The sequence below is a fragment of the Dipodomys ordii genome, unplaced genomic scaffold (assembly GCF_000151885.1).
Source record: "Dipodomys ordii isolate 6190 unplaced genomic scaffold, Dord_2.0 Scaffold7, whole genome shotgun sequence".
Lineage (NCBI taxonomy): Eukaryota > Metazoa > Chordata > Mammalia > Rodentia > Heteromyidae > Dipodomys > Dipodomys ordii.
Window position 1 is genome coordinate 22,762,013 of NW_012267223.1, and position 25,932 is coordinate 22,787,944.

General features: G+C 44.0%; 3 protein-coding genes across 4 annotated transcripts in view; 1 reads left to right on the plus strand and 2 right to left on the minus strand.

Annotated features, from left to right (window-relative positions):
* Nt5c3b (5'-nucleotidase, cytosolic IIIB) overlaps window positions 1-334 on the minus strand; it is a 10,791-nt gene extending 10,457 nt beyond the window's left edge. Inside the window, exons 1-2 of the mRNA XM_013037401.1 lie at window positions 249-334; window positions 4-60 (exon numbers count right to left, since the gene is read on the minus strand). Of these exons, the coding sequence (XP_012892855.1) occupies window positions 4-60; window positions 249-260 (69 nt within the window). The 5' untranslated portion in view covers window positions 261-334. The remainder of the gene's footprint in view (window positions 1-3; window positions 61-248) is intronic.
* A 1,295-nt stretch (window positions 335-1,629) lies between these two features.
* Window positions 1,630-11,183, plus strand: Klhl10 (kelch-like family member 10). Of its 2 annotated transcripts, none has more exons than XM_013037789.1 (5): window positions 1,630-1,966; window positions 7,256-7,745; window positions 8,544-9,161; window positions 10,435-10,584; window positions 10,775-11,183. In XM_013037789.1, exons 1-5 carry the CDS (start codon window positions 1,773-1,775, stop codon window positions 11,147-11,149), a joined length of 1,827 nt encoding a protein of 608 aa, XP_012893243.1. In that variant the 5' UTR covers window positions 1,630-1,772; the 3' UTR covers window positions 11,150-11,183. The 2 variants fall into 2 exon arrangements, with proteins under 2 accessions (XP_012893243.1, XP_012893244.1); XM_013037790.1 differs by having other exon boundaries at window positions 1,664-1,904; window positions 10,775-11,181.
* Window positions 11,184-14,914: 3,731 nt separating this feature from the next.
* On the minus strand, window positions 14,915-24,282 carry Klhl11 (kelch-like family member 11). Its single transcript, XM_013038028.1, has 2 exons — window positions 23,699-24,282; window positions 14,915-16,691 (listed from the first exon to the last, which is right to left on the minus strand). The coding sequence occupies exons 1-2, from the start codon at window positions 24,241-24,243 to the stop codon at window positions 15,110-15,112; spliced, it is 2,127 nt and encodes a 708-aa protein (XP_012893482.1). The 5' UTR covers window positions 24,244-24,282; the 3' UTR covers window positions 14,915-15,109.
* Between the last annotated feature and the right edge of the window lie 1,650 nt (window positions 24,283-25,932).

The following is a 25,932-nucleotide window of genomic DNA, read 5'->3' on the forward strand; positions in this document are numbered from 1 at the left end:
GACCTCCTGCACGCGCCGCGGCTGGCGCATCAGCACCGTGGCCTTCATCAGCGTGCTCACCTGCGCGGACGCCGGGAGAGGCGCTGACCCCACGCGGCCTGGACGCGGGCCCCGGAGCCCCGGGGCCCCGGCACCGCGCGATGCCAGAAAGGGGGATCTGCTCCCCACCCCCGCAGGAAGAGGCTGTCCCTCCCGCCTCCCTCCCTCCCTCCCTCCCCGCCCCGGCGCTCCCCACCTCCCCGCCTCACCTCCTCCGCCATAGTCCGGGCGGCTGGATCCTCGGCTCCCGGCACGGCTCGGCACGGCTCGCACTGCGCACGCGCCGTCCGTCTCTCGCCCGCCTTCAGGCCGGCGCCGGGCGCTGGCGGGAGAAGTTGGTGGAGGGTTCTGTGGGGGGCGGGGGAAGAGAGGGGGAGGGCCTCCAAGACGCCGGGGTGACCTGATTGGGCTGGGCTGGCTGTCACCAGGGCCTCGGTGTGCGCCTGCCACTCTGTCCTCCGGAGCCAAAAGCCTGAGTAAACGTGGTCATTTCCAGGGTTGGAGGTGTGGCTCAAGGGGTAAGCATTTGTCTAGCAAGTTCGAACCCCAGTACTGCCAAAAAAGAATGGTTAGAGCAGAAGCCGAGATAGAGCAACACCACACACACACACACACACACACACACACACTCTCTCTCTCTCTCTCTCTCTCTCACATTCTTCTGCTTTGGGCTTCAGGACACACAAGGCAAGGTGCCCATGGGTTCCAAGTTTGCAATGCTACCTACTCAGGAGGATTGGGATTAGAGGCCAGGAAGGGCAAAAAAAAAAAAAGCTGAGGTAGCTCCCCTCCCTCTATCTCAACCAGGGTGGTGAGCATGTGTATCCCAGCTATGAGAGAAGCTAAGAAGGGAGAATGGAGGTTTCAGGCCTTGGAGCCAAAGCAAACAACAACAACAAAAACAACAACAGTAAGTGAATTCAGGAGACTCCATCTAAACAGAAAAAGCTAGACATAGGGGTGCATGCATGCCTGTCATCCTATCTATGGTGGGAAACATAAATAGGTAGATACTAGTCCAGATGGAAAAGGGTGGAGGGTCTTTCAAGACACTATCTTAAAAACAACAACAAAAACTGGTGGTAGAGCATTAGAGCAAGTACAAACCCCCCAATTCAATTTCCAGTACCACCCAAAGACACAACAACAACAAAAAGATAATTTGGCACTGGGGATATAACCAGGAGGTGCTTCCATATCTGGGCCCTGTCTTGTCACCAATGAAGAAGAAAGCAAGCCACAAACACATCCAGAGGACTGAAGAAGATCCTGAGCAGCTGGGCAGCACAAGCTTTAATCAGCATCACTTCTGGCTCTGGACTTGGGAGTTCCTGGAACTGGGTGTGTGGGAATCCTGAAAAGTGGATGGATGTTGCAGGGATGTGGACTCAGGCAACAGGAAGTAGAATCAATAAAATCTCTACTATGGTGCTGCTGTTCACAGATGAGCCCTGGGCTCCAGGATACAGAGCTGTGGAATGGGTGGTCTTCTCTCTGGGTGACAGGGGGGAGGGGGAAGGAAGGAGCAGGGATAGGAGGGAGTTCCAGAACCTGAGAGCACAATCCTGAGCATGATCTCACTGCGAATCCAGGATTCTGGAACTTGGGCTGCCTGATGGGCCCTATATGAAAGATGTAGTAGGGAAAAGGAGCGACAGCTGGCTAAAGGGGCCCCCCACAACCCTCCCCAACACCCCAGGAGAGCAGCCTCTCTCCGCTGGTCCCAGGGTGCCATGGAGATGGAGAGCACGGCGGCCTCCACACGGTTCCACCAACCTCACATGGAGAGGAAGATGAGTGCGATGACCTGTGAGATCTTCAACGAACTTCGGCTGGAGGGCAAGCTCTGCGACGTGGTCATCAAGGTCAATGGCTTTGAGTTCAATGCCCACAAGAACATCCTTTGTAGCTGCAGTTCCTACTTTAGGTATAACAGGGTGCTGAACTAAGCCAAGCTGGGAGGGGCGGGAGTTGGCCTCTTCTTGTGATCCATTTCCTGTTTCCTACTCACCATCTTAAATTTAGGGATCTCAAAGCTCTGGGCAGCCTGTAGTCCAGCTCCATTGTCTTCTGAAGAAGACACAACTGGGGGGCCAGAGCCACTTTTCTTTGATTGTCACCTGGACTTCAAACCAACTTCTGGTGTGCCAGGTGCTTTCTTTTTCCATCTTCCTATAAATGAACCTTTGGTTGGATTTTCTCCTTAACAATGCCACCTCTGGTGGCTCTTCTGCACTTGTCACAGTAGAGAGAGCATTTGAAACAGTGTGATAAATTAATAAGCGTAGAGGGGATGGGATAGAGGGATAAAGGACAAGTACCCAGGACATATATATGCATATATATACATGAAGAAAAAGGGAGTTTGGGACAAAATCTTGCACTCCAGGAAATGAAAGGGTTGCTCATAAGATGAAAGGTCTGCAGAATCACTTCCAGTGAAGATAGCTATCTTGCCTATTGCTCAGACATCTCATTCATCTCCCAAAGCTCTTTTTCAATCTTTACAATGCAGACTGGAAAAGCATTACATGTCTGTAATGTATGTCATGTGCCACCCCTCCAGGCCCTAGAACTGAATCCACAGAAAGACCAGACACTAAGCATTTTAACGCCTGCAGGCTACCTAGTGTCTGTCAGCAACTGTCCAGCCCTTCCTGTAAACTGTAGAGCAGCCACAGATAGAACTAAATGGGGGTGGGGGTGGGCGTCATCACGTGGCTGTGTCCCAATAAAATTATTTATATGGACATCAAAATTTGAATTTTCAGATGTCACAGTATTCTTTTGATTCACCCCTAGCTATTTAAAAATTCTTGAACAATAATAAAAAACAAACATGTGGGCTGGGAAGGTGGCTTAGTGGTAGAGTGCTTGCTTGGCATGCATGAAGCCCTGGGTTTGATTCCTCAGTACCACATAAACAGAAAAAGCCAGAAGTGGCGCTGTGGCTCAAGTGGTAGAGTGCTAGCCTTGAACAAAAGAAGCTCAAGGACAGTGCCCAGGACCTGATTTCAAGGACTGGCAAAACAAAACAAAACCAACCTCCAAAACAAAACATATCCCCACTGAAAACCTTACCTGTGTGCAGTACAAAAATGAGTTGTAGCTGGGCATTGGTAGCTCATGCCTGTAATCTTAGCTACTCAGGAGGCTGAGATCTGAGGATCATGGATTGAAGCCAGCCTGGGCAGAAAAGTCCCGGTGAGACTCATGTCCAATTAACCACTCAAAAACTGGAAATTGAGCTTTGGCTCAAAGTGGTTCGACACTAATGTTGAGCAAAAATGCTCAGGGACAGCGCCCAGGCCCTGAGTTCAAGCCTCATGATTGATCAAAAAAAAAAAAGAAAAGGAAAATCACTAAACCCATACTACTTTATACCTCTGTGTGTGTGTGTGTGTATGTGTATGTACACATGCGCGTGCGAGCGTGTGCACGCGCACGTACATCTGCTAATCCTAGGGCTTAAATTCAGGACTGAGGCACTGTCCCTAAGTGGCTTTTTCTCAAGACTAGTGCTCTACCACTTGAGCCACAGTTCTGCTTCTTTTTTTTTTTTTTTTTTGGTGTTTAATTGGAGATGAGCCTTATGGACTTTTCTGTCAGGGTTGGCTTTGAACAGTGATCCTCACATCTCAGCTCCTGAGTAGTTAGGATTACAGGCATGATTACATGATTACAACCAGTGTTAGCTTAAACCTCCTTTTTTTTTTGGTCTACTTTCTTGTAAACTTAAAATTTACTTTACTATAGAGGTGATATATAGAGGGTTTATAAGTACATTTCCTTTCATACAGTGTCATCTGTTCCTTCATTCCCTCCCTCCCATCTTCACTCACAAGTTGTATAGTTCCTTTGCATCAATGTCCAGTGTGTCCCATTGCTGCACTTTTATACCTTTTTTCCTCAGATTCTGTGTTCTCCCTCCACCCTCTCACAGATATGCATGTGAATATACTGTGTATAAGGTAAAGAATATAGAATCATCAGAAAAAGAAAAAAAAGTCCTTTGGAGTTTGTTTCAGTATGTATTTTATATATATGAAGAGGCGCTTGGGTATTGCCCCTTTATGCTTCTCTCCTAAGATTATATTCCTTTGGTCTCACTGTATGTATCTAGAATCCGTTGTAATTTGTCATATCCCAGTGCATTTTAGATCTGACTTCTGCATATCAGAGAGAACATGTACCGTTTGTCTCTGCTCTTGGTTTACCTCACTCAACATGATTTGTTCTACTTCTATCAATTTCCTTGCAAATGACATTATTTTATTCTTTCTAATGGCTGTGTAAAATTCTACTGTTAATAGGTACCACATTTTTTGGATCCAGTTACCTGTTGTGGGGAATCTGGGTTGTTTCCATACCAAGAAAGGTACCCAGCTGTGTGCCAGTGGCTCATACCTGTAATCCTAAACTACTCAGGAAGCTCAGATCACAGTTTGAAGCCAGCCTGGGCAGGAAAGTCCATGAGAACTCTTATCTCCAATTAATCCCCAGGAAACCAGAAGTGGCCCTGTGGCTCAAAGTGGTAGAGCTCTAGCCTTGAATGAAAATGCGCAGGGACAGACAGCACCCAGGACCTGGGTTCAAACCCCAAGACCAACAAAAAACAAACAAAAAAGCCCCCAAAGTACCCAGTTACATATTACAAGTTTAGTGTATAGTTGCGGGATGGCAATCATTTATTCATTCAATAATTATTTATTGAATGCCTATCTTGCAACCTCTATTGAATAGAGCTAAACATTCCTCTTGTGAAGCTTAGCTTCTAGTAAGGGAGAATGAATTCTGAATAAGTGAAATACGTATCAGATTCTAAGTTTAGGGGGAAGAAAAAGAAGATAAAGAATATAGGTAACATAGCTGGGCATCGGTGGCTCACGCCTGTAATACAAACTACTCAGGAGGCTGAGATCTGCGGAGTATGGTTCAAAGCCAGCCTAGGCAGGAAAGTCCACGAGACTCTTATCTCCAATTAACCACTCAAAAACCAGAAGCAGCACTGAGGTTCAAAGTGGTAGAGCACTACCTTTCCTTTGAGTAAAAGAGCTTAGGGACAGTGCCTAAGCCCTGAGTTCAAGCTCCATGATTGACCCCCCCACCACCAAAATATAGACAGATAGATAGATAGATATAGTTGGGCACTCGAGGCTCATACTTATAATACTAGCTAATCAGGAGGTTAAGATCTAAGGGTTGTGCTTCAAAGCCAGCCAAGGCAGACAAATTTAAGAGATTCATCTCTAATTAACAAAAAGCCAGATGTGGCTCATATGCTGCATCACTAGTCTTGAGTGAAAAAGCCAAGCCAGAGTGTAATTCACAAGTGACCAGCCTTAAAATTTAAAATGTCTCCTTTCTCTTCACTGGAAATCTTTGCCTAAATGTCAGCTTCTTACTGAGGCTTCTGCAAACTGCAAGCCAACTTTATTCCAGCTCTACTCAGTCCTGCTTGCACTTTCACCCTGTTCTACTTGTGTATTTTGTTGATCACTTTCCAACACACATAATTTACTTCTTGTACATGTGGGCAGGTGTGTGCATATGCACACGCCAGTCCCAGAGCTAACCACTTGAATTTAGGGTCTGAGCACTGTTTTTTGGCTCTATTATCTATTAACTGAATACAAAGAGACTCTTATCTCCACTTAACCATGAAAAAGCCAAAATGGAGCTCTGGTTCAGGTGGTAAGAGTGCTAGCCTTGAGCCAAAGAAATTCAGTCAGGGACAGCACCCAGACCCTGAATTCAAGCCCCAGGACCAACACATACACACACACTCACACACACACACACACACAATATGGGTAATTTTACCTAGGATGGTCAGAGAAGGCTTTACTGACAAGGTGACATATGAACAAAAAGAGTTTAAGGAGATGAGGATGAGGGAAATCTAGAAGTCTGAGGGATCATTACAGATAAAGATCAAGTTCAGAGTTTGAATTACCTCTGGGGCTCAAAGAACAGCAAGGAGGCCAGCAATGGCTGCAATAGAAGGAGGGGAAGGGGTAACTGGGGTGAGAAGGTGGGAATGCAGAGAATAGTGCAGAGAGAGCAGATCTCAGAGGATTTTGTAGTGTCTGGTAAAGAGTTTGGGTTTGCCCTGAGTAAGAAGGAAAGTCAGTGGGAAGTTCTGGATGGAAGAGGAACATATTCCTGTAAGAATCACTCTGGCTGCTGGGCTAAGACTATAAACACTAGAAGGTCAAAGGCAGAAGCAGGAAGATTAGTGAGGTTACCCTGGATGATCTGCACAAGAGATGGTGGGGGTTTGGATCAAGCAGGTAACAAAGAGGTGAGAAGGGGTCAGGTTCTAGATGTGTGTTGATTGAATGATATATGTATGTGTGTATGTGTACATGTATGCATGCATGGATGTATATGATACTGGAGTTTAAAATAAAGATCTTGTACTCTTAGCGTTTAAGCCATGCCTCCACCCTGCTTTCTTATTGTTTATTTTGGAGAGAGAATATTGAAGACTTTTCTATCCAGGCTGACTCTGAACCTTAGTCCTCCAGACCTCAGCCTCTTTCATAGCTAGGATTATAGGTGTGAGCCATTGGCTTGAATATTTATTAAGAAGTATATCCTTAAGTTTAATTTCCTCTTTCATTCCTTTGCTCTGTGTATGTGTGTGTGTGTGTGTATGTGTGTATTGGGGCTTGAATTCAGGGCCTGGGCACTATCCCTGAGTTTTTGCTCAGGACTAGTGCTCTACTACTTTGTGCCACAGCTCCACTTCCAGTTTAGGTGGTTAATTGGAGATAAAGAATCTCACAGACTTTCCACCCCAGGCTTGTTTCAAGCCTCAGTACTCAGATCTCAACCTCCTGAGTAGCTAGGATTACAGGTGTTCACCACCAGCACCCAGCTAGCTTAACTTCTCACCAACAGAAGAGAGATATGGGATCTTACTTACTTCCCATTCTAGATCTCAATGTCTTCATTCAAAAACAGAAGAAAAAAAAGATCGTGTTATCACGAGGATACAGTGACCAGCCAATTCTCCTGGAAAGTATCTCTCTCTCCCACTCTGTGTCTCTCTCCCCCCTTATTGTATAAAAACTATGTTTGTCCCCCACTTGCTCAGGCCACTCTATTTTCAACACACTTATTGTCCTATTTGGAAAACAAGAAGAAAAGGAGGCCTGGTGTGGGGAGGATATGGATGACAAGAGGCTGCCAATTTCTTTCTTTTTTTCAGAGCTTTATTTACCAGTGGCTGGAACAACACTGAGAAGAAGGTATACAACATTCCTGGCATTTCCCCCGACATGATGAAGCTAATTATTGAGTATGCATATACCCGAACTGTGCCTATCACCCCGGACAACGTGGAGAAGCTACTGGCTGCTGCAGATCAATTTAACATCATGGGTATTGTCAGGGGTTGCTGCGAGTTCCTCAAGTCGGAGCTGTGTTTGGATAATTGTATCGGCATCTGCAAGTTCACGGACTACTACTATTGCCCTGAGCTGAGGCAGAAGGCCTACATGTTCATACTGCACAACTTCGAGGAGATGGTGAAAGTCTCAGCAGAGTTTCTAGAGCTCTCAGTCACTGAACTTAAGGATATCATTGAGAAAGATGAGCTTAATGTCAAACAGGAAGACGCTGTATTTGAGGCCATTTTAAAGTGGATTTCTCATGACCCCCAAAATAGGAAGCAGCACATTTCAGTTTTGCTTCCTAAGGTCAAGTTATTCTTTGAAAATGCTTACTTGCTCATTCTTGATTCATTTGTCCCAGAGAATTGACAGATCCCAGGGCTTTATTTATAGGCACTAATATAGAGAGTATCTCCTATTCTCTGGAATTTTGTAATTTTCTTTCCCCTTTGGAACCTAAATAATTTCTATTAAATGAATTCCCAAACCTTAGGTCCAAAGTGAGCTGGAAAGCAAATCATGAGGAGTGCACAAACTTGTAACTAGTTGGTGCCATTTGTATGTGTGTGCGCATGTGTACACTGATACTGAGTTTGAACTCAGGGCCTGGGCACGGTCCCTGAGCTCTTTTTTTGCTCAAGGCTTGTGCTCTACCACTTGAGTCATAACTCTACTTCCAGCTTTTTCGTTAATTGGAAATAAGAGTCTCATGGACTTTCCTGCCTGGGCTAGCTTCACAATCCTTAGTGTTTAAATACATAGAGATGTATTTAATTTCTATATAATTATCATAGCTTGTTTTGGGTCTTATAAAACTGTACTGTGACCAAGCAATGGGTAGATCTGTGACCCTGTCAGCAGCCTTTTATTTAGCTCATTCTCAGCAGTTACTCTCTTCTAACTCATTCTTCATAGTACTCTTTTGGGAGTACACCGCCTCCCCAAAACAAATATTTAAACCATGAGCACACATTAAAAAGAAAACAAAAACAAGCCAACAAACATTCCCAGTAATCTAGAGGCAGACTATAAAATAGGGATTAAGGATATGGAACTTCTGTCATCCTCACCTCATCTGAATGACTTTCTGTATTTCCTTCTTAGGTTCGCCTGGCTCTAATGCATGCTGAGTACTTCATGAATAACGTTAAGATGAATGACTATGTCAAAGATAGTGAGGAATGCAAGCCAGTCATCATTAACGCCCTAAAGGCCATGTATGACCTAAACATGAACGGACCCTCCAATTCTGACTTCACCAACCCACTTACCAGGCCCCGCCTGCCCTATGCCATCCTATTTGCAATTGGTGGCTGGAGCGGTGGGAGCCCCACCAATGCCATTGAGGCATATGATGCTCGTGCAGACAGATGGGTGAATGTTACTTGTGAGGAAGAGAGTCCCCGTGCCTACCATGGGGCAGCCTATTTGAAAGGCTATGTTTATATCATTGGGGGGTTTGATAGCGTAGACTACTTCAATAGTGTTAAGCGTTTTGACCCAGTGAAGAAAACTTGGCACCAAGTGGCCCCGATGCACTCCAGACGTTGCTATGTCAGCGTGACAGTCCTCAGCAATTTCATTTATGCCATGGGAGGATTTGACGGCTACGTGCGTCTCAACACTGCTGAACGTTACGAGCCAGAGACCAATCAATGGACGCTCATTGCCCCCATGCACGAGCAGAGGAGTGACGCAAGTGCCACAACACTGTATGGGAAGGTAAAGAACCAAGTTGGGGAGACACAGAAGCAACAGATAATAAGTCCACAAATGATTGTTCTTTTTCTTTTTTTAAAATCAGTCATGGGGCTTGAGCTCTGGGCCTAGGTGCTGTCTCTGAGCTCTTCAGCTCAATGCAAGTGCTCTACCACTTGAGCTACAGTGCCATGTCCAGTTTTCTGGTGGTTAATTGGAGATAAAAGTCTCACAGAAGCCGGGCGCCAGTGGCTCATGCCTGTAATCCTAGTTACTCAGGACGCTGAGATCTGAGGATCACAGTTTAAAGCCAGCCCGGGCAGGAAAGTCCGTGAGACTCTTATCTCTAATAAAACCACTAGAAAACCGGAAATGGCGCTGTGGCTCAAGCGTAGAGTGCTCACCTTGAGCTGAAGATCGCAGGGACAGCGCCCAATCCCAGAGTTTAAGCCCCACAACCAACCAAAAAAAAAGAAAAAGTCTCACAGACTTTGGGCTGGCTTTGAACCACGATCCTTAGATCTCAGCCTCCTGCGTAACTAGGTGAGCCTCCAGTGCCTGGCTTCTGTTGTTTTGGAGGATGGCTAACAAGCAATATTATCCTCAATACTCACTTTATAGTACTAGTGTGCTTTGGTATCTGCAGGTGATTGGTTCCAGGACCCATGTAGATACAAAAATGGATAGATTACCTGTAATACAGATGCTCATGTCTCTTGTATAAAATGGTATGGTAGCCAGACACTGGTGGCTTATGACTATAATTTTAGCTACCCAGGAGGCTGAGATATGAAAATCTTAGTTCAAAGCCAGCCCAGGCAGACAAATCCTCAAAACTCTTATCTCAAATTAACCAGCAAAAACATCAGAGTGGAGGTGGCTCAAGTGGTAGAGCACCATACTTGAGCAAAAATGCTCTGTGGGAGCTCAAAGCCCCAAGCCCTTCACACAAGAAAAGATTTATAACCTATGCACATCCCCCCATATGCTTCAAATCATGTTTAAACTGCTTCTAATACCAATACCATGCAAATAGCTACTATTTTGCATTGTTTAAAGAAGAAAGGGAGGGGTTGGGAAGGTGGCTCAGTGATAAAGTGCTTGCCTTGCATGAATGAGGCCCTGGGTTCAATTCCCCAGTACCACATAAACGGAAAAAGCCAGAAGTGGTGCTGTGGCTCAAGTGGTAGTGCACTAGCCTAGAGCTGAGGGACAGTGTCTAGGCCCAGAGTTCAGGCCCCATGACCAACAACAAAAAAAGAGGCTGGTACTTAGTAATTGTATTTTCTTCCCTCAGGTCTACATATGTGGTGGGTTTAATGGAAATGAATGCCTGTTTACAGCAGAAGTGTACAACACTGAGAGTAATCAGTGGACAGTCATAGCACCCATGAGGAGCAGGAGGAGTGGAATAGGTGTCATTGCTTATGGGGAACATGTATACGCGGTGAGTCTATCATCTATGGCCACAAACAAAATGACACCCCCAGATTTACTATTAGCAAAACAGGTTTAGAATACCATGGGTAAGTATTTATAGGAAGAGGCATGGTATCACTGGCCCTCCCCATCCGGGGCTTCCTCAGTGGCCAGATGCAATGATTGGCAGCCAATTGTGTTTCTTTTGCTACCCACAGGTAGGTGGCTTTGATGGGGCTAATCGACTCCGGAGCGCAGAAGCCTACAGTCCAGTAGCCAACACCTGGCGCACCATACCCACTATGTTTAATCCTCGTAGCAATTTTGGCATCGAGGTAGTGGATGACCTGTTGTTTGTGGTGGGGGGCTTTAACGGCTTTACCACCACCTTTAATGTTGAGTGCTATGATGAAAAGACCGACGAGTGGTATGATGCTCATGACATGAGCATATACCGCAGTGCTCTGAGCTGCTGCGTGGTACCAGGGCTGGCCAATGTTGGGGAATATGCAGCCAGACGGGACAACTTCACAGGATTAGCACTGCGAGATGAAGTAAAGTATTCCGCTTCGACAAGTACCCTACCTGTATGAGCCTCTTCATTTAGCTAATAAAAAGTCTAAGCAATAAGAATTAATTCTTTTTTTAAATAAATGCAGTATTTGAACCTGTAAGAGTACTGGAAAATGTTCAACTTAAGGGAAATAGGGTTGGATGAATGAGGGAGTAAGGAAGATGGTAATCACTTTCAACAATGCCCAATTAAGAAAACAATCACACAGTATAAGCCAGCTCTAAAGAAATATGTTTATTGAAAATGTACACTGACACAATTAGTAGCTTTAAAGACAGAACCAGATAGTTTTAGGAACAAAAACAAGTTATTTTACAACATAATGTCTCTAGGCATTCTAAATACTACATCATCTCTGACTTGAAGGGAGAAAGTCAAGACCTTGCAAACGGGCTTGTACCACTAGCCCAAAAAACTGTTACCAACTCACTATTTATTTTACAACTGACAAGCCCTAGACATGGGTTATAAAATCTTCAAACACCAAGCAAGCACTGCTTTTCACAAGTGCATGCAGCAGGAGGATTAAGTTAACACGGACTCTAGCACATATGCTTCAAGGTAAGACACTGTAGCAACGGTCACAGAGTAAAACAGAAGTCCCACAAGGGACTGACAAAGAGCAGTAATTTGGCTACCTAATTAAATTTTTTGAGGCACAATGACTATTCTGTTATGCTATTGTATTATGGCACTCAACTATGAGATGTTCTGCTTCCAAGAACCAGAATACATGCTGTAACATAAGGATAACAACAACAAAATGGACTTTTTTCAAGAAGGAAACAAACTGGAGTGATGAGCTGTGAATGACAAAAAACAAGCTACAGTTACAGCACTGCATTTTTCTAGTACAGGCCGAGTGTTGGCTTCACAATACTGTGCACGTTCAAAGTCATGAAACGTGGCCAGCATGCCCTTAATGGAAGCTTCATTTGAGGAAAGTACCAATTCCTGTCTACTTTATGATATTATAGGTGTTGATAGCAGGATCATGAAGTGGAAAAGGAACTATTTTAAACATATCACATGCTACACTGGTCAAGAGATAATAATAAAGTGTGCAGTAGGAACTGCCTTACCAGCAGTTGGAAGGGTTTAAAACACACAAATGCACAAGCTTCCATAAATACTTCTCTCCAGCTTTAAACTTAAGTTCCCTATTAAAAAGGTTAGTATGTTTCACTTTTTTGGTCCCAGAAATACTACACACAACCAGATAGATGATCAAAACAAAACTGATGCTGACGGAATTTTAAGAGCTCTTAGTAAAGTTATTTTGGACTGGCACAACAAAAGCAAATTTGACTATTAAGATACACAAGAATATTCATGCAAAACTGCAAGTGATGTATTACTTAAACACTAAGCTCATGACTGACATTCTCCACATACACAACTGGTTTTTAATCCATAGGTAGGAAGGTAGAGTCAAAGGAAAGCCAGGTAAGGTAGACGCAGCCTCCCTGGAAGTTTTATATACAGATCTCCTGAATATCTATGATAGAATATATATATATATATATATATTTATGGTTATCACCTTCTGTCTAATTCATTCCTCTCCACCAAAAACAAACCAACAAAAAATGTTTATTTGAATACACCTTAGGCTATCTTTTAAAAAGCTGTGTTTTTAACTGGTTATATCACCAAACACAATCTTTACCTTTTTATCAGAAAGGAAATTTTCTTTCCCAAAGAGCCACATTAGACCTCACCAACATACTTAGAACCGTTCCAAATCCTCAAGTTCCTTTCAGTTTAGAATTTCAGAATGTCAGCCTTGAACAGATTTAAGCAAATCTGATTTCTATCCTTATTAACAAGTTAGGGTACTTAGGAAACACAAATTACTGATGTGAAGTCACACGTGAATTTAAGTATAAAAATTAGAAACTCAGTAGTCAGAAAAACCTGCACACATCATCATGCAAGGACTTACCCCCCTTCTTTCAGCCCGGGCCTAGGCTGCTGCTGAGTTAAAAAAAAAGACAAGTTTCAATCAAGTTTTCAAAACCAGACTATACCTAAAACTTCTGCTATATCATGTAAAAACCCTAACAAAACAACGGGTAGCGACTGTCTCACAAGACAATTCTTAAAAAAAAAACATCCCCAACTATATCACACTCTTCTGGAGAAAAACTCGCATCCTTGTGACACTGAGTTATTTCAACACAACCAAGAACAGGTTTGGTCACACAGTTTAGGAAACAAAGTTAATTCCAGGAGCTTCAGTCAATGATTTCTAACTGCATGGCCTCATCAATAAGCTATAGTGCTGCTCAATCACTGAAGTAACTATAAAGAAATGGAAATTGAGAAAAAGGTAGAAGAGTAGGATGTAATATATTCTTGTATAGAAATCAATTTGCAATTTCCCAGCCTCATTCCAGTGTAAGAGTTCCAATAGATTTATTAAAATCTTTTGTTCTAGGCAGGGATACTAATTTAGAAATTTCAGGAAAAGTTCTTACTATATAGAATCTAAGAGCTAAAACATGAAGTCTTGCAGCAAAACAGCTGCATGTTCTGGTTGTGCTTTTTTCATCTGATGTCTGATCACACAATAAGAAGGTTAATTATAAGAACTAGAGTGATAAATCTTGGACTGTGACTTCTAGAATGGTATTCCATAATGTCTAAAAAGGGAACTATTCTTTAAGAAATAAAAAATAAGTTGGGTGTGTTATCACATGCCTGTAATCCCACCACTCAGAAGACTGAGGCTACATAACAAGTTCGTGCCTAAAAAGAAAAAAAAAAAAAGTGGATGCACAGTGCAAATTATCAGGAGACCAACGGAACACTAAAAAATTCAGCCTGAGTGCTAACTTGTGTAAAGCTAGGGAGAGTGTCAGAAGAATGAACAAAAGTGAAAAATACACAAAAATAAAGAATGAACAAAAACAAAAGGATAACTGTACTGATAAATTTTTTTAAGCCAAAACTATATACCCAAATTTGGTATTCTAGGCTCAGGCAAAGTTCTAATGAAAGTGCAGGGTAACTGGATAAAATAAGCAGGGCAATATTTTTCTAACTTGTTATTCTCTTCCATTTTGAAAACAGTTGCTTATAGGGAAAAAAAGAGGAAGATTCAATATAGTATGTATTAGAACAAAAATTAAAACTGAAGGCATTGAGTGTTGATTGTCATAGGCATTATTTAAGTTCATTAACATGTCCTCGATCTTGCACCTCTTTTGATTTCTCAGTCTATAGTTATAATTCTTAGAGAAACAAATTTCATATATGTAACTTTGTCTGCATTCCATCAATCAGCTAAAGATTAATATACTAGCCAATTGCCATCGTCTCAGAGCGATGGTTTGAAATTTATAAACAGCTACTAAAGTGAAAATATATATATTTAAATACATGAGGTAACCACAAATTTCTCATCAGTCACCTCTTCTTTATATGAACAAAACACCATTTCTAGATAAACACATACAACAAAACATCAATGTAAATACTCTAAAAGCATCTTCCTGAAACACTGTGCTTTCTCCTTCAGGTTTCAGTCTTACTATTGCACATGCCTCCTGCAGATGAGAGTTTAATACATAAATTCTGATCTTGTGAAACCATTCTATAGAAAGTGAAAAGGAACATCAAAGAAAATGTGCAAATAAAAGTGGTGCTTAAAGCCCAAAACACAAGTCTCTAAAACGAAGGAATTATAACTGGTTGGCAGAACAGCCTCAAGTAACAAGACCTGCTTTTTCCACTTGTCTTTAATAAGATTTAGCTAGTACACCCACACAAAGATATAAGATTGCAAAACAACAAAGATTACCATGTATTGGACTGAGTTTCCCATTCTTCAGTTCTTAACTACCCTTCCTTTACATGGGCTAACAATCAATCCAGCTAGAAAATAAGTTACCAACATACTTTTTCAAGTTAACAGTCTGGGTATCTTCAGTCATACGACACAGGGAGAAGTTTTTAGCTGCATGTGTTAGAGAATTTAGCATTCTATCTGTGAGCTTGGTACTCGCCGCATGTTCAGGGCGTGCCGATGTATTTCTTGCATCTGTCTAATGCGGTCCTTCTGCCACATTAGGTTTTGAGGCATAGGGTATCTTTGTGTGCCATGCAAGTACCGGTATGGGATCCTGACGTGACAAGCGGTGGCTCTACAACGAGGCTGTGGCATGGGAGGAAGGAGCATCCACCTCTTTCTCTCAGCACAGTACCTGTAGGCTTCTTTCCGATACTGTTTGTCAATATCATCACTGTTTTTCCAGCCTCCAATAATAAAGACATCATCTTTGTAATAGCAAATGGCTGCCCCTTCAATGCTTAGGACTTCTGGAGGCAAGCTCTCAAGGATCTCATCAGACACATGGTTGGTGATTTTTTTTACTGCCTCTTCATTTTCTAAAGAATAACTCTTAGGACAGCACGATGCAGTTTGATAAAAGTTTGAGTTGACCACAGACATCTGGAAAAAACAGTAATTGTCAATAAGGGGCAACGATTCCACATCTCGCCATTGTCGAGTCTCAGTATCATAGCATGTAATCACAGCCTTTAAACCATCCTCAGTGTCCCGGTCCACAGGAGTGCGGGCAGCAATGTACACAAACCGGTCTTCTATGGCCAGTGCTTTGACATCACGAAGAATCTTCGGTGCAGATTCCAAGTTGTGCCATTTATCAAGTTCGGGATTGTAAACAGTCACATCTTTAAAGCCAGGACTGAAGTTGCCATGTCCTCCAATGCTATATAGCTTGCCTTTGACTTCTGTTAGCCCAAAAGAATGCTTTCTTGTCATCAGACTACAAACATGTTCCCATGTGTTCAAATTTGGGTTGTATCTTTCCACAGTCTTAGCAAAGCCTGGTTCCATTGATCCGGCAACATACACATAGGATTCTGTTACTGCGACAGCATGCCCATCAAGATGATTATGAATATGGGGCAGGTTTACCCATCTATCCTCATCAACAAAATATCCCACACATTCACTCAAATAGTCTCCTCCTTCAGACACACCTCCAATAACCATGATCACATCCATGTTTTGCCCATAACGGGGTAATAATGACACATGAGAAGCAGGATGTTGCAATGTGCCAGATTGTATGTTCTCAGCTCTCAGAGCATGCCTCTCCACTGCATCAGCCACCAGCTTGACGCAAACTTCATTACTGGCCACCAGCCTCTCTGGTTTGACATGCCGAGTGAGGTAGGTAGGCTTCATCTGGGACAACCTGAGCAATTTAAAAAGTTCTTCAAAGTATCTCTCTCGCTCTTCAGCATTTCTCTGAACCCACTTCAAAACTGTTTCAAAGAGAACCTCTTCTGAATCAACAGTAATTTCCAAGTCAGAAAGCCAGTCTCGAATGAGATGGAATGGTAAAGTATAAAATTCCTCATCCTGAATGACTTTGTAGAAATTCCTCCGTATCATATCGGCAGCTTTCAGAGCAAGTTGGCTCAGGGTGTACATGTGAGCTAAGCTATGAATGGCCACACAATTTGAAAGATGAAGTTTTTTCTTGAGAAATTCTCCACAAAATTCTTTCAAACGAATTAACAGGAATCTAGAAATCAAGAAAAAGGGAAAAGATTAAGTTTGGGATGTGTGTATCCTACGTGGTTACATTTTGAAAGCATCCTGAATTATGAAATTGAAATGTTAAGATTAATCTCAATATGTACAACATCTGGAGGGGGAAAAAAAAGCATCCTCACATTTTAAGAAGTATAAAAGTCTATGTGTGGGGCTGGGAAGGTGGCACAGTGGTAGAGCGCTTGCCTTGCATGCTCGAGGCCCTGAGTTCCATTCCTCAGCACCACATAAGCAAAAAGAAAAAAGCCGGAAGTGGCGCTGTGGCTCAAGTGGTAGAGCGCTAACCTTGAGCTGAAGAGCTGAGGGACAGGGCCCAGGCCCAGAGTTCAGGCCCACAACCGGACCCCCCCCCCCAAAAAAAAAGTCTATGTGGATGGGCACCAGTGGCTCACACTAGTAACTCTAGCTACTACTCAGGAGGCTGAAATCTGAGCATTATGGTTCAAAGCCAGCCTGGGCAGAAAAGACCATTGAACTCTTATCTCCAATTAACCCTCAAAAGCCAGGAGGGGAACTATGGCTTAAGTGGTAAAGCACCAGCCTTGAGCAAAAAAGCTAAGTAAGAGTATGAAGCCCTGAGTTCAAATATTGGCACAAATTCAAAAAAAAGCACAAATTCAAAAAAAGGTATATCAAATGGACATATGCCCAGCAAGCATAAACTATGTTTCATGCTGTATTCCCAGTTACTAACGAGGCAGAGACCAATCGTGGGCAAGCAATTAGCAAGATCCCATCTCAAATAACAATCCAGGTATAGTTGCTTGTGCCTGTGATGCCAGTTATACAAGAAACATATGATAGTAGGAATGTGATCTCAAGCTGATCATCATCATCATCATCATCATTATCATTATTATTATTATTTTGTTAGTCGTGGGGCCTGGACTTTGGGCCTGGGCACTGTCCCTCAGTTCTTCAGCTTAAGGCTAGCACTCTACGGCTTGAGTCACGGCACCAGTTGCGGCTTTTTCTGCTTATGTGGTGCTGAGGAATGGAACCCAGGGCCTCATGCATGCAAGGCAAGCGCTCTACCACTAAGCCACCTTCCCAGCCCCTCAAGCTGGTTCTGAGAGAGAGACAGAACGAACAAAAAAGAAAAAGAAAGGAACAAAAGAAAGGTTATGGCTTAAGCGGTAGAAACTACCCAGCAAACGTGAAACCCCCCCCCAGAGTTCAATCTCAGTGTTACCCTTTGTCCCAAGCAAATGTGAGCACTTGCTAGCATGTGGAAGGCCATGAGTTCATCTCTAGTCCTACCATACACACACACACACCAAAACCAAAAACAATAAAAACACCATGTCGGCTACAGATGTAGCTCAGAGTACTGTACTAGCAGTTCAGCAGACTGGAGCCCCTAGGCTTAATCACCAGCACAGCACTAAAAAAATAAAATAATAAAAAAGCATATGTAAACGTCATCTGCATATAAGATGTTAAAAATACTTATACATATATTTTACATAATTTTACATATTAGAGGAGTTTCTGTTTTTTTTTTTTTTTTTTAGCAGAGTATTGCTATGTAACCCAGGCTTCCCTCAAAGCCAGTGCTGAAATTATAAGTGCGTACTCCACACTGGGCTCAATTTTTTTTTTTTGTTGGTTGTGGGCCTAAACTCTGGGCCTGGGCACTGTCCTTCAGCTCTTCTGCTCAAGGCTAGCGCTCTACCACTTGAGCCACAGCACCATTTTGGGCTTTTTCTGCTTATGTGGTGCTGAGGAATTGAACCCAGGGCTTCATGCCTGCAAGGCAAGCACTCTACCACTGAGCCACCTTCCCAGCCCCAAAGTAGAATTTTTAATTATATAAGGTTATCTAGAATATATTCCTTAATAGTAAGTATAACAGTCTCATACTTTAGTCTCATTTATCCTTAGCAAAGGAAAATTCCAGCCCAAACTTGTCTCTATCACCTTTTCCTAGACTCTTTCCAGTCATCAGCTTCTTCTTCTTCTTTTTTTTTGCTGGTCCTTGGGCTTGAACTCAGGGCCTGGGCACTGTCCTTGAGCTTCTCTGTGCTCAAGGCTAGCACTCTACCACTTGAGCCACAGTCACTTCTGGTTTTTTCTGTGTATATGGTACTGAGGAATCAAACCCAGGGCTTTCAGGCATGCTAGGCAAGCACTCTACCACTAAGCCACATTCCCAGCCCTGCCTGCTTGCTTGCTTCCTTCCTGTTTTCTTTTTTCATTAGTCATGGGACTTGAACTCCAGGCCTGGTGGCTGTCCCTGAGCTCTTCACTAGCACTCTACCGCTTGAGCCACAGTGCCACTTCTCATCAGTTTCTTAAGTGAGGCAGGGTCCTGGTGAAGAGGCATGAATATAGTCTAAAGTAAGAGCAAATAGGAACTGTGACTTCCTACAGGCCTTAGACAGATACCAGAAAGACAAATCAGAAGTTTTCTTCCTTCCTTCCTCCCTTTTTTTCCTTTTTTGTGCCATCTTTTTTGAACTCAAGGCCTGCATGCTTTCCCTGAGCATTTTTGCCAAGGCTAGTGCTCTATTGAGCCACCACTTCTGTTGTTTTTCTTAGTGGTTAATTGGAGATAAGAGTCTCAGGGACTGTCCTGTTGGGGCTTGTTTTAAAACTTGAGTCTCAGATCTCAGACTCCTGAGTAGCTAGGATTACAGCTGTGAGCCACCAGAAGCCTGGCTTTATGTCAGGTTTTCATTGACTTTTCAATATAATATTCTCTTTGAACAGCCAAAAGGGGTGAGATGCTCAGGGGCTTTGCCCTGAGCTTAGTCCTCATCATTAAATCAGGATAGCAGGGCAAACTCAAATATCTGAAGCCAGGAAATAAAACATAGGCATAGTAAAAAACATATGCAGGACAATGTAGCTTAAAAAACAGAAGTAGTCAGGCTGGGAAACTGGCTCAATGGCAGAGTGCTTGCCTTGCATGCATGAGGCCCTGGTTTGGATTCCTCAGCACTACATAAGCAGAAAAAAGCCAAAGTGGCCTTGTGGCTCAAGTGGTAGAGCACTCGCCTTGAGTTGAGAGACAGCGCTCAGGCCCAGAGTTTGGCTCCCACGATCGACAACCAAATAAATAAATAACCAGAAGTAGTGCCGGGTGCTGGTGGCTCATGCCTGAAATCCTAGCTACTACAGAGCCTGAGATCTGAGGATCTCAGTTCAAAGCAACCCAGGCAGGAAAGTCCAGAAGATGTTTATCTCCAATAAATCACCAGAATACAGGAAGCACTGTAGTTCAAGTGTTAAGAGTGCTTGCCTTGAGCTGAAGAGCTGACGGACAGTGCCCAGGACCAGAGTTCAAGCCCTACACATCTGACCAAAAAGAAAGAAAGAAAGAAAAACAGAGAGAGAGAAAGAAAGAAAGACAGAAAGCAAGCAAAAGAAAGAAAGAAAGAAAGAAAGAATGGGATCTGGGAATGTGGCTTAGTAGTAGAGTGCTTGCCTAGGATGCATGAAGCCCTGGGTTCAATTCCTCAGTACCACATTAAAAAAAAAAAAAAAAGCTAGAAGTAGCGCTGTGGCTCAAGTGGTAGAGTGCTAGCCTTGAGCAAAAGAAGCTCGGGGACAGTGCCTAGGCCCTGAGTTCAAGTGCTGGGACTAGCAGAAAAAAACAAGCAACAACAAAAAAACCAACAGAAATAGTTTGGCATATAGATGACAGAATGTTGCCTGTTACACAAATTCTTTAAAGCAGCACAAAATTCTAACACAAATCATAAATCTAACAGCAGTCAGCCCAAGGGTGGCCAATATAAGACCACTGTTTTAAAAAAAAGGAGACAGCTGGGGGCCAATAGCTCAGGACTGTAATCCTAGCTACTCAGGCTGAGATCTGGGTATCATGGTTCGAAGCCAGTCCAGGCAGTAGCAGTAAAGTTTGTGAGACTCATCTCCAATAAACTACTCAGAAAAGGCTGGAAGTAGTACTGTAGCTCAAGTGGTACAGTGCTAGCCTTGAGCAGAAGCAGCTTAGGAACAGCTTCTAGACCCTGAATTCAAGCCCCAGAACCAGCAAAAAAAAGAAAAAAAGAAAAAAAAAGTTGAAGACATCCCTAGCTAAGAACCAACTTAAACATATAAAGATAACTTTTCCAAGTCAGGCTCACCTCAATTCATTAACTGTTTATTATTATGGTTATTGTGCTTAATAACTACCTTAGCTACAATATAAAAACTAATAGGAGTTGGACCTAGTGGAGCATGCCTATACACCTAGTAGTTGGGAGGCTGAAACAAAAGATTTTTGAGTTTGAAGCTAGAAAGGGCTACATTTATCTTTAAGGGGAGAAAAGGTTCTCTCTCTTCACCTTCTGAAAGAAACATACCATCTTAGACATAAACAAAGACAAAGTGTAGTAAAAGGCTCTAGTGACTCTCTGACATGTTGGGATGCTAAGGTCACCAGATTCTAAAGTACATTCCCTTAAGACAGGTTTAGGGAAAACATATAAACAAAACACAGCTATCACACCTTAGGCATCATAGGAGGATGCCAGGCATGTCCTATTATTTCTGGTTCTTTCTTACAAGTGCCCTGCAGGGCTGAATCACCAGCAGAGCACGTGTGGGAAGAGGGGAGATCTGCCTCAGAACTGATGGAAAGATTAAACGTGATGATCGAAGAACATCGTGAAGAGCACCTGACACAGAGAGATGCTCAGACTCTGAAAGATGGAGAGAAGTTCTAGCTTCAAGAAAATTGCCTCGAGGGGGAAGGGGGGAGGCTGGGAAGGGATGTGAAGGGTAAACAAAGGAGGAGGCTGCAATGCTTGGTAAGAAATGCACACATTATCCTGCCCATGTAATTGTAACCCCTCTGTACAGTATGTTCACAAATAAAATTAAATTAAATTAAAAAAAAAGAAAATTGCCTCGAGTACCCCCTCCTCCTCACTCCTAACTGCCCAATAAAAATCTGAAAAACACAAAATCATGTCAGACATAAACAACCTTGTCAAGATGCTACCCCTCCTGTCCCACCTTTTGATGACTCAGCCTCATACCCTAAGAAAATGCTCCAAATCAGTGAGCAGGAATTTCATCTCCTGATACCAACTACAACTCCTGCCTACTACACCCTGTACCTGCCTTCCCAATGCAACCTATTTACTTATTTTTTTTGGCATATATCTTAAAATGTATTAGTTGTTTTGCATATACCTTAAAGTATATTAGTTGTTTCAATTGGTAAATTGTCCCTGCTTTATGTTAACGTTAATACACAGAAATATATATGAATACCTAATGTCTAGGTTTAACTGGGGTACGGAGAATTTTCCACTGGAGAGTTGTGATCAGATTGGCTATTTGTTTATTTTGAAGCAGAGTCTTGCTATGTAGCTCAAGCTGGCCTTGAATTCTGTCTTCTTGCTCAGCTTCCAGACTGAGATTAAAGACATATGCCACCACCCCTAAATTGTTTTAAGTTTAAACTTACATTTGATTCTCAGTGTTCAATGTGATGTCCCTGCCTAATAAGGCATTCTCTATGGTTGCACTGTTTCTTTCCATCGTTTCTCCGTAGCTGGTCTTGGAAGCTCAATGCTATTCTACTCAACTGCCTATCCTGACAACTTCTTGAACAGGTCCAAGCTGACATTCCTCCTGCTCTTCTGCAATCTTCCACATCTTAATAACAACTTCATCATTCTACTTGGGCATGGGCTAAAAAAACTGTCTTCCCTTACATCCACATCTAATCTAATGGCAAGTGCATATCTTCTTCTGGTATGTGCCCTTTTATCACCTTCTCTTTGCCCTTCTCAGTCCAGTTAAGCTAGTCTCTTGCTTCTGTCCTTGATACATGCTCCCCACTGCTTCATCCTTTTCTCAACACATAATTCAAGTCAAACTGCATCATTCTTTCCATCTCATTCACTGTAAATGCTCAAGTTCAATCAAGGAGGCCCTGTGGGATGTGTTTCTAATCACATGATCATCCTGAGGCGTCCCTTCCTTCCATCCCTCTCCAACTATATGAGCTTCAGATGCTCCCTATGCTCAGATAAGCTCCACTTCAGAGCTTTGCATTTGGGTCTCCTACCTGAAGCACCCTCTACCTCATCTCCTTTATTTCTTTGCTATTTTTTCTCAGCATTCTTCATCCATACAACTTTAAAAAAAAATCAGTCCTCTCTCTACATCAGACAGAATTAACACTGTGCCCCCACCCCCACGGCCACAGTTTTCATCTCAGCTAAAACAAATCATTCAACAGGCTAGGTCTACCAATACAATGAGAAAGGGCTGAGACTTTTGTCTCTTTTGTTCACTGCTGAATTCCCAGCACCTTAGAGTCCAGGGTCTCATCCTGAGGCATAATAGATATTCAATAGGTATTTGTCAAAACAAAGAAATGTGCAACACATAAGGCCAGAACTCTCCTCCAGAGCATCCATTCTTGCTACCTAGATCCCTTCACTACGGCAGCGGGCTAATCTCTTCCAATGTTTGAATCAGAGTATTTTTTGACCCTGCTTCCCGTGGCAGTCAGTAAAAACTCATCCCAATTCATCTCCCACACCCTACCGTTCACACCTACCTGACCTAGCCTCAGGAAGAGATTCCCAAGTAACTTCTCTAAACCAAACAGCATCATGCCTGAGGGCTTCTGCGCTGCCCGGAATGTTCATCCACCACCCACTCTCATCTTTTGCACTAGTTTTCTAGTGCTAGTTTCCTCCACGCTTAGGAGGTCTGTTGAAATGTCACCGCCTGGGAAAGGCCTTTCCTCTAGCCTAGCACCGGTTTTTAAATATCATCTCAACAATCATCATCACCTTACGGACTTTTTCGTTGCCTTTGTCTCTCCTCCACCGGAATGTCTGAGCTCCCCAGGCACCGGGCGCTCTGGCCGGGCTCGGGGGGTGGGGGGGGGGGTGGTCAACGTCCATGCCCGAAGCGGTGGCGACCCCCCCCACTCCCCTCCGCCACACACACACACACAGGCGCAGTAAATGACGGCGATGGGCGGGCATGGCCCTAGCTCACCTGTCGGCCAGCTCCAGCACCTCGTGCACGCTGCCAGTGCTGACCCGGATGCGGCCGGTGTACATGTACTCGATAACGGCCTCCACGGTGTCGGGTTCGGGCCCCGGCTCCGAGCTCCACTTACGCATCTCCACCCGGCCCGAGCGGGACTCGGAGAACTGGCCCGAGAGCAAAGGCGTGAAGTACTCGGTGGCGGCGGCCAGCACCGAGCGGTGGGCCCGGAACTCGCGACCCCCGGCGCCGCCGAAGCACAAGGTGATGTCGCAGAAGAGGCCTTGGCGACGCTGCTCGTTCTGCCGCCAGGAGAGCTCGGAGCAGTGGGAGCTGCACTCGAAATCCTCGGCCTCGGGGCCCGGGTCGCCGCCGCCGGCTTCCATGGCAGAGATCCCGGGCCCGGATCCGAAGTCTACGGTGCCGCTGCCTCGGACCTCGGCCGCCAGCCCTGCTGGTCCAGTGGTGGCCGTCTCCATGCTCTCCATCTCCAGCACCTGAAGGGATGCAGCTGCGGCCGCCGCCGCCGCCGCCGCCGCCACCGCCGCCGCCATCTTGACGCAGCTGCGCCGGCCTCCGGAGGCTCGGAACGGTGCGGCCGTTCGGGTGCGACACAGAGGGATTCTGGGATTAAACAGTGCGCGCGGGGCGGAGCCGCGCATGCGCCCTCGCGCTCCCCCGCTAGGCTTGCCTGCCTCCGGATTGCATCTGCAGGGCAGGGATGACTGGCTTTCCAAGCTTGGGAGAGCTACCTGCACCTAACAAAAAAAAAATTTTTTAAATTAAGAATCACCTTGGCCTATCACAAAATGGCTTTGGAGTTTGATGCTTAGCAACGCAGACAAAAAAAAAATTTTTTTAAGTAGCCTTGCATTTAAAAAAGAAAAAAAAACTTGGCCCCATCCAATTATTATCTCTGAACGAATTTGTTTTCTGCGGGGATATTACCTACACCTTGGGATACCACCGAGGCTTAAATGAGGTAATGCTTCCATAGTCATCATCTCATGTGATTTTTAAAATATGGGTAGAAAGGCCAGGTGCTATTGACTCACGCCTGTAATCCCAGCTACTCAGAGGCTGGGAGTTTAGGATCACAGTTCAAAGCCAGCCCAAGTAGGAAAGTCCTGGCCTCTTATTTCCAATTAACTACCAAAAAAAGCTGGAAGTGAGGCTGTGATTCAAGTAGTAGAGCACTAGTCTTGAGCACAAAAGCTCAGGGACAGTACTCAAGTTCTGAGTTCAAGTGAAAGAAAGAAAAAAAAGAGAGAGAGAAAAGAAAGAAAGAAAAAAGGAAAGAAAGAGGAAGGAAAGAAAAAGAAAGAGAAAGAAAAGCAACTAAGTAAGAGAGTGACTGAATGGCTTTTCCCCCTCAGTGTTACTGGAGTTTGATTGAGCTTATGGTCTTTGCTTGCTAAGCAGATGCACTACCACATGGAAGTCCTCAACTTTTTTTTTTTTTTTGCTGTCCTTGGCTTGAACTCAGGGCCTAGCTATCCTTGAGCTTCTTTATGCTCAAAGCTAGTCCACTACTACTTGAGCCATAGAGTAACTTCTAGCTTTTTTTCTGAGAGGTTTATTGGAGATAAGTCTCATAGACTTTCCTGCCTGGGCTGACTTCAGATCTGAACCTCAGCTCTCAGCCTCCTAAGTAGCTAGGATTACAGGCATGAGCCACCACTGGTTTCTGAGGAGAATGGATTGCTTGTACCAGGACAAATGGAGAAATAAAGACCAGACAGACTTAAATTAGTAGAGTTCAAAGGTAAATCAATGGAACTTAGAATGTGCTCAGTGATTTGTTTGCTTTCAGCCTGTGTATTTGAGTAGAGCTTTCATTATCATACATTAAGAAAAGAGTGATGCTGGGCACCAGTGGCTCACACCTCTAATACTAGCCCAGGCAGGAAAGTCTACAAAACTCTTACCTCTAATTAACCCCCCCCCATTAAACTGGAAGTAGTGCTGTGGCTCAGGTGGTAGAGTGCTCGCCTTGATCTGAAGAGCTCAGGGACAGTGCCCAGACCCAGAGTTCAAGACCCATGGCTGACAAAAAAAAAGAAGAGGGGCTGGGAAGGCGGCTCAGTGGTAGAGCACTTACCTTGCATGCTCGAGGCCCTGGGTTCGATTCCTCAGCACCACATAAGAAAAAAGCCGGAAGTGGCACTGTGGCTCAAGTGGTAGAGTGCTAGCCTTGAGCTGAAGAGCTGAGGGACAGTGCCCAGGCCCAGAGTTCAGGCCCC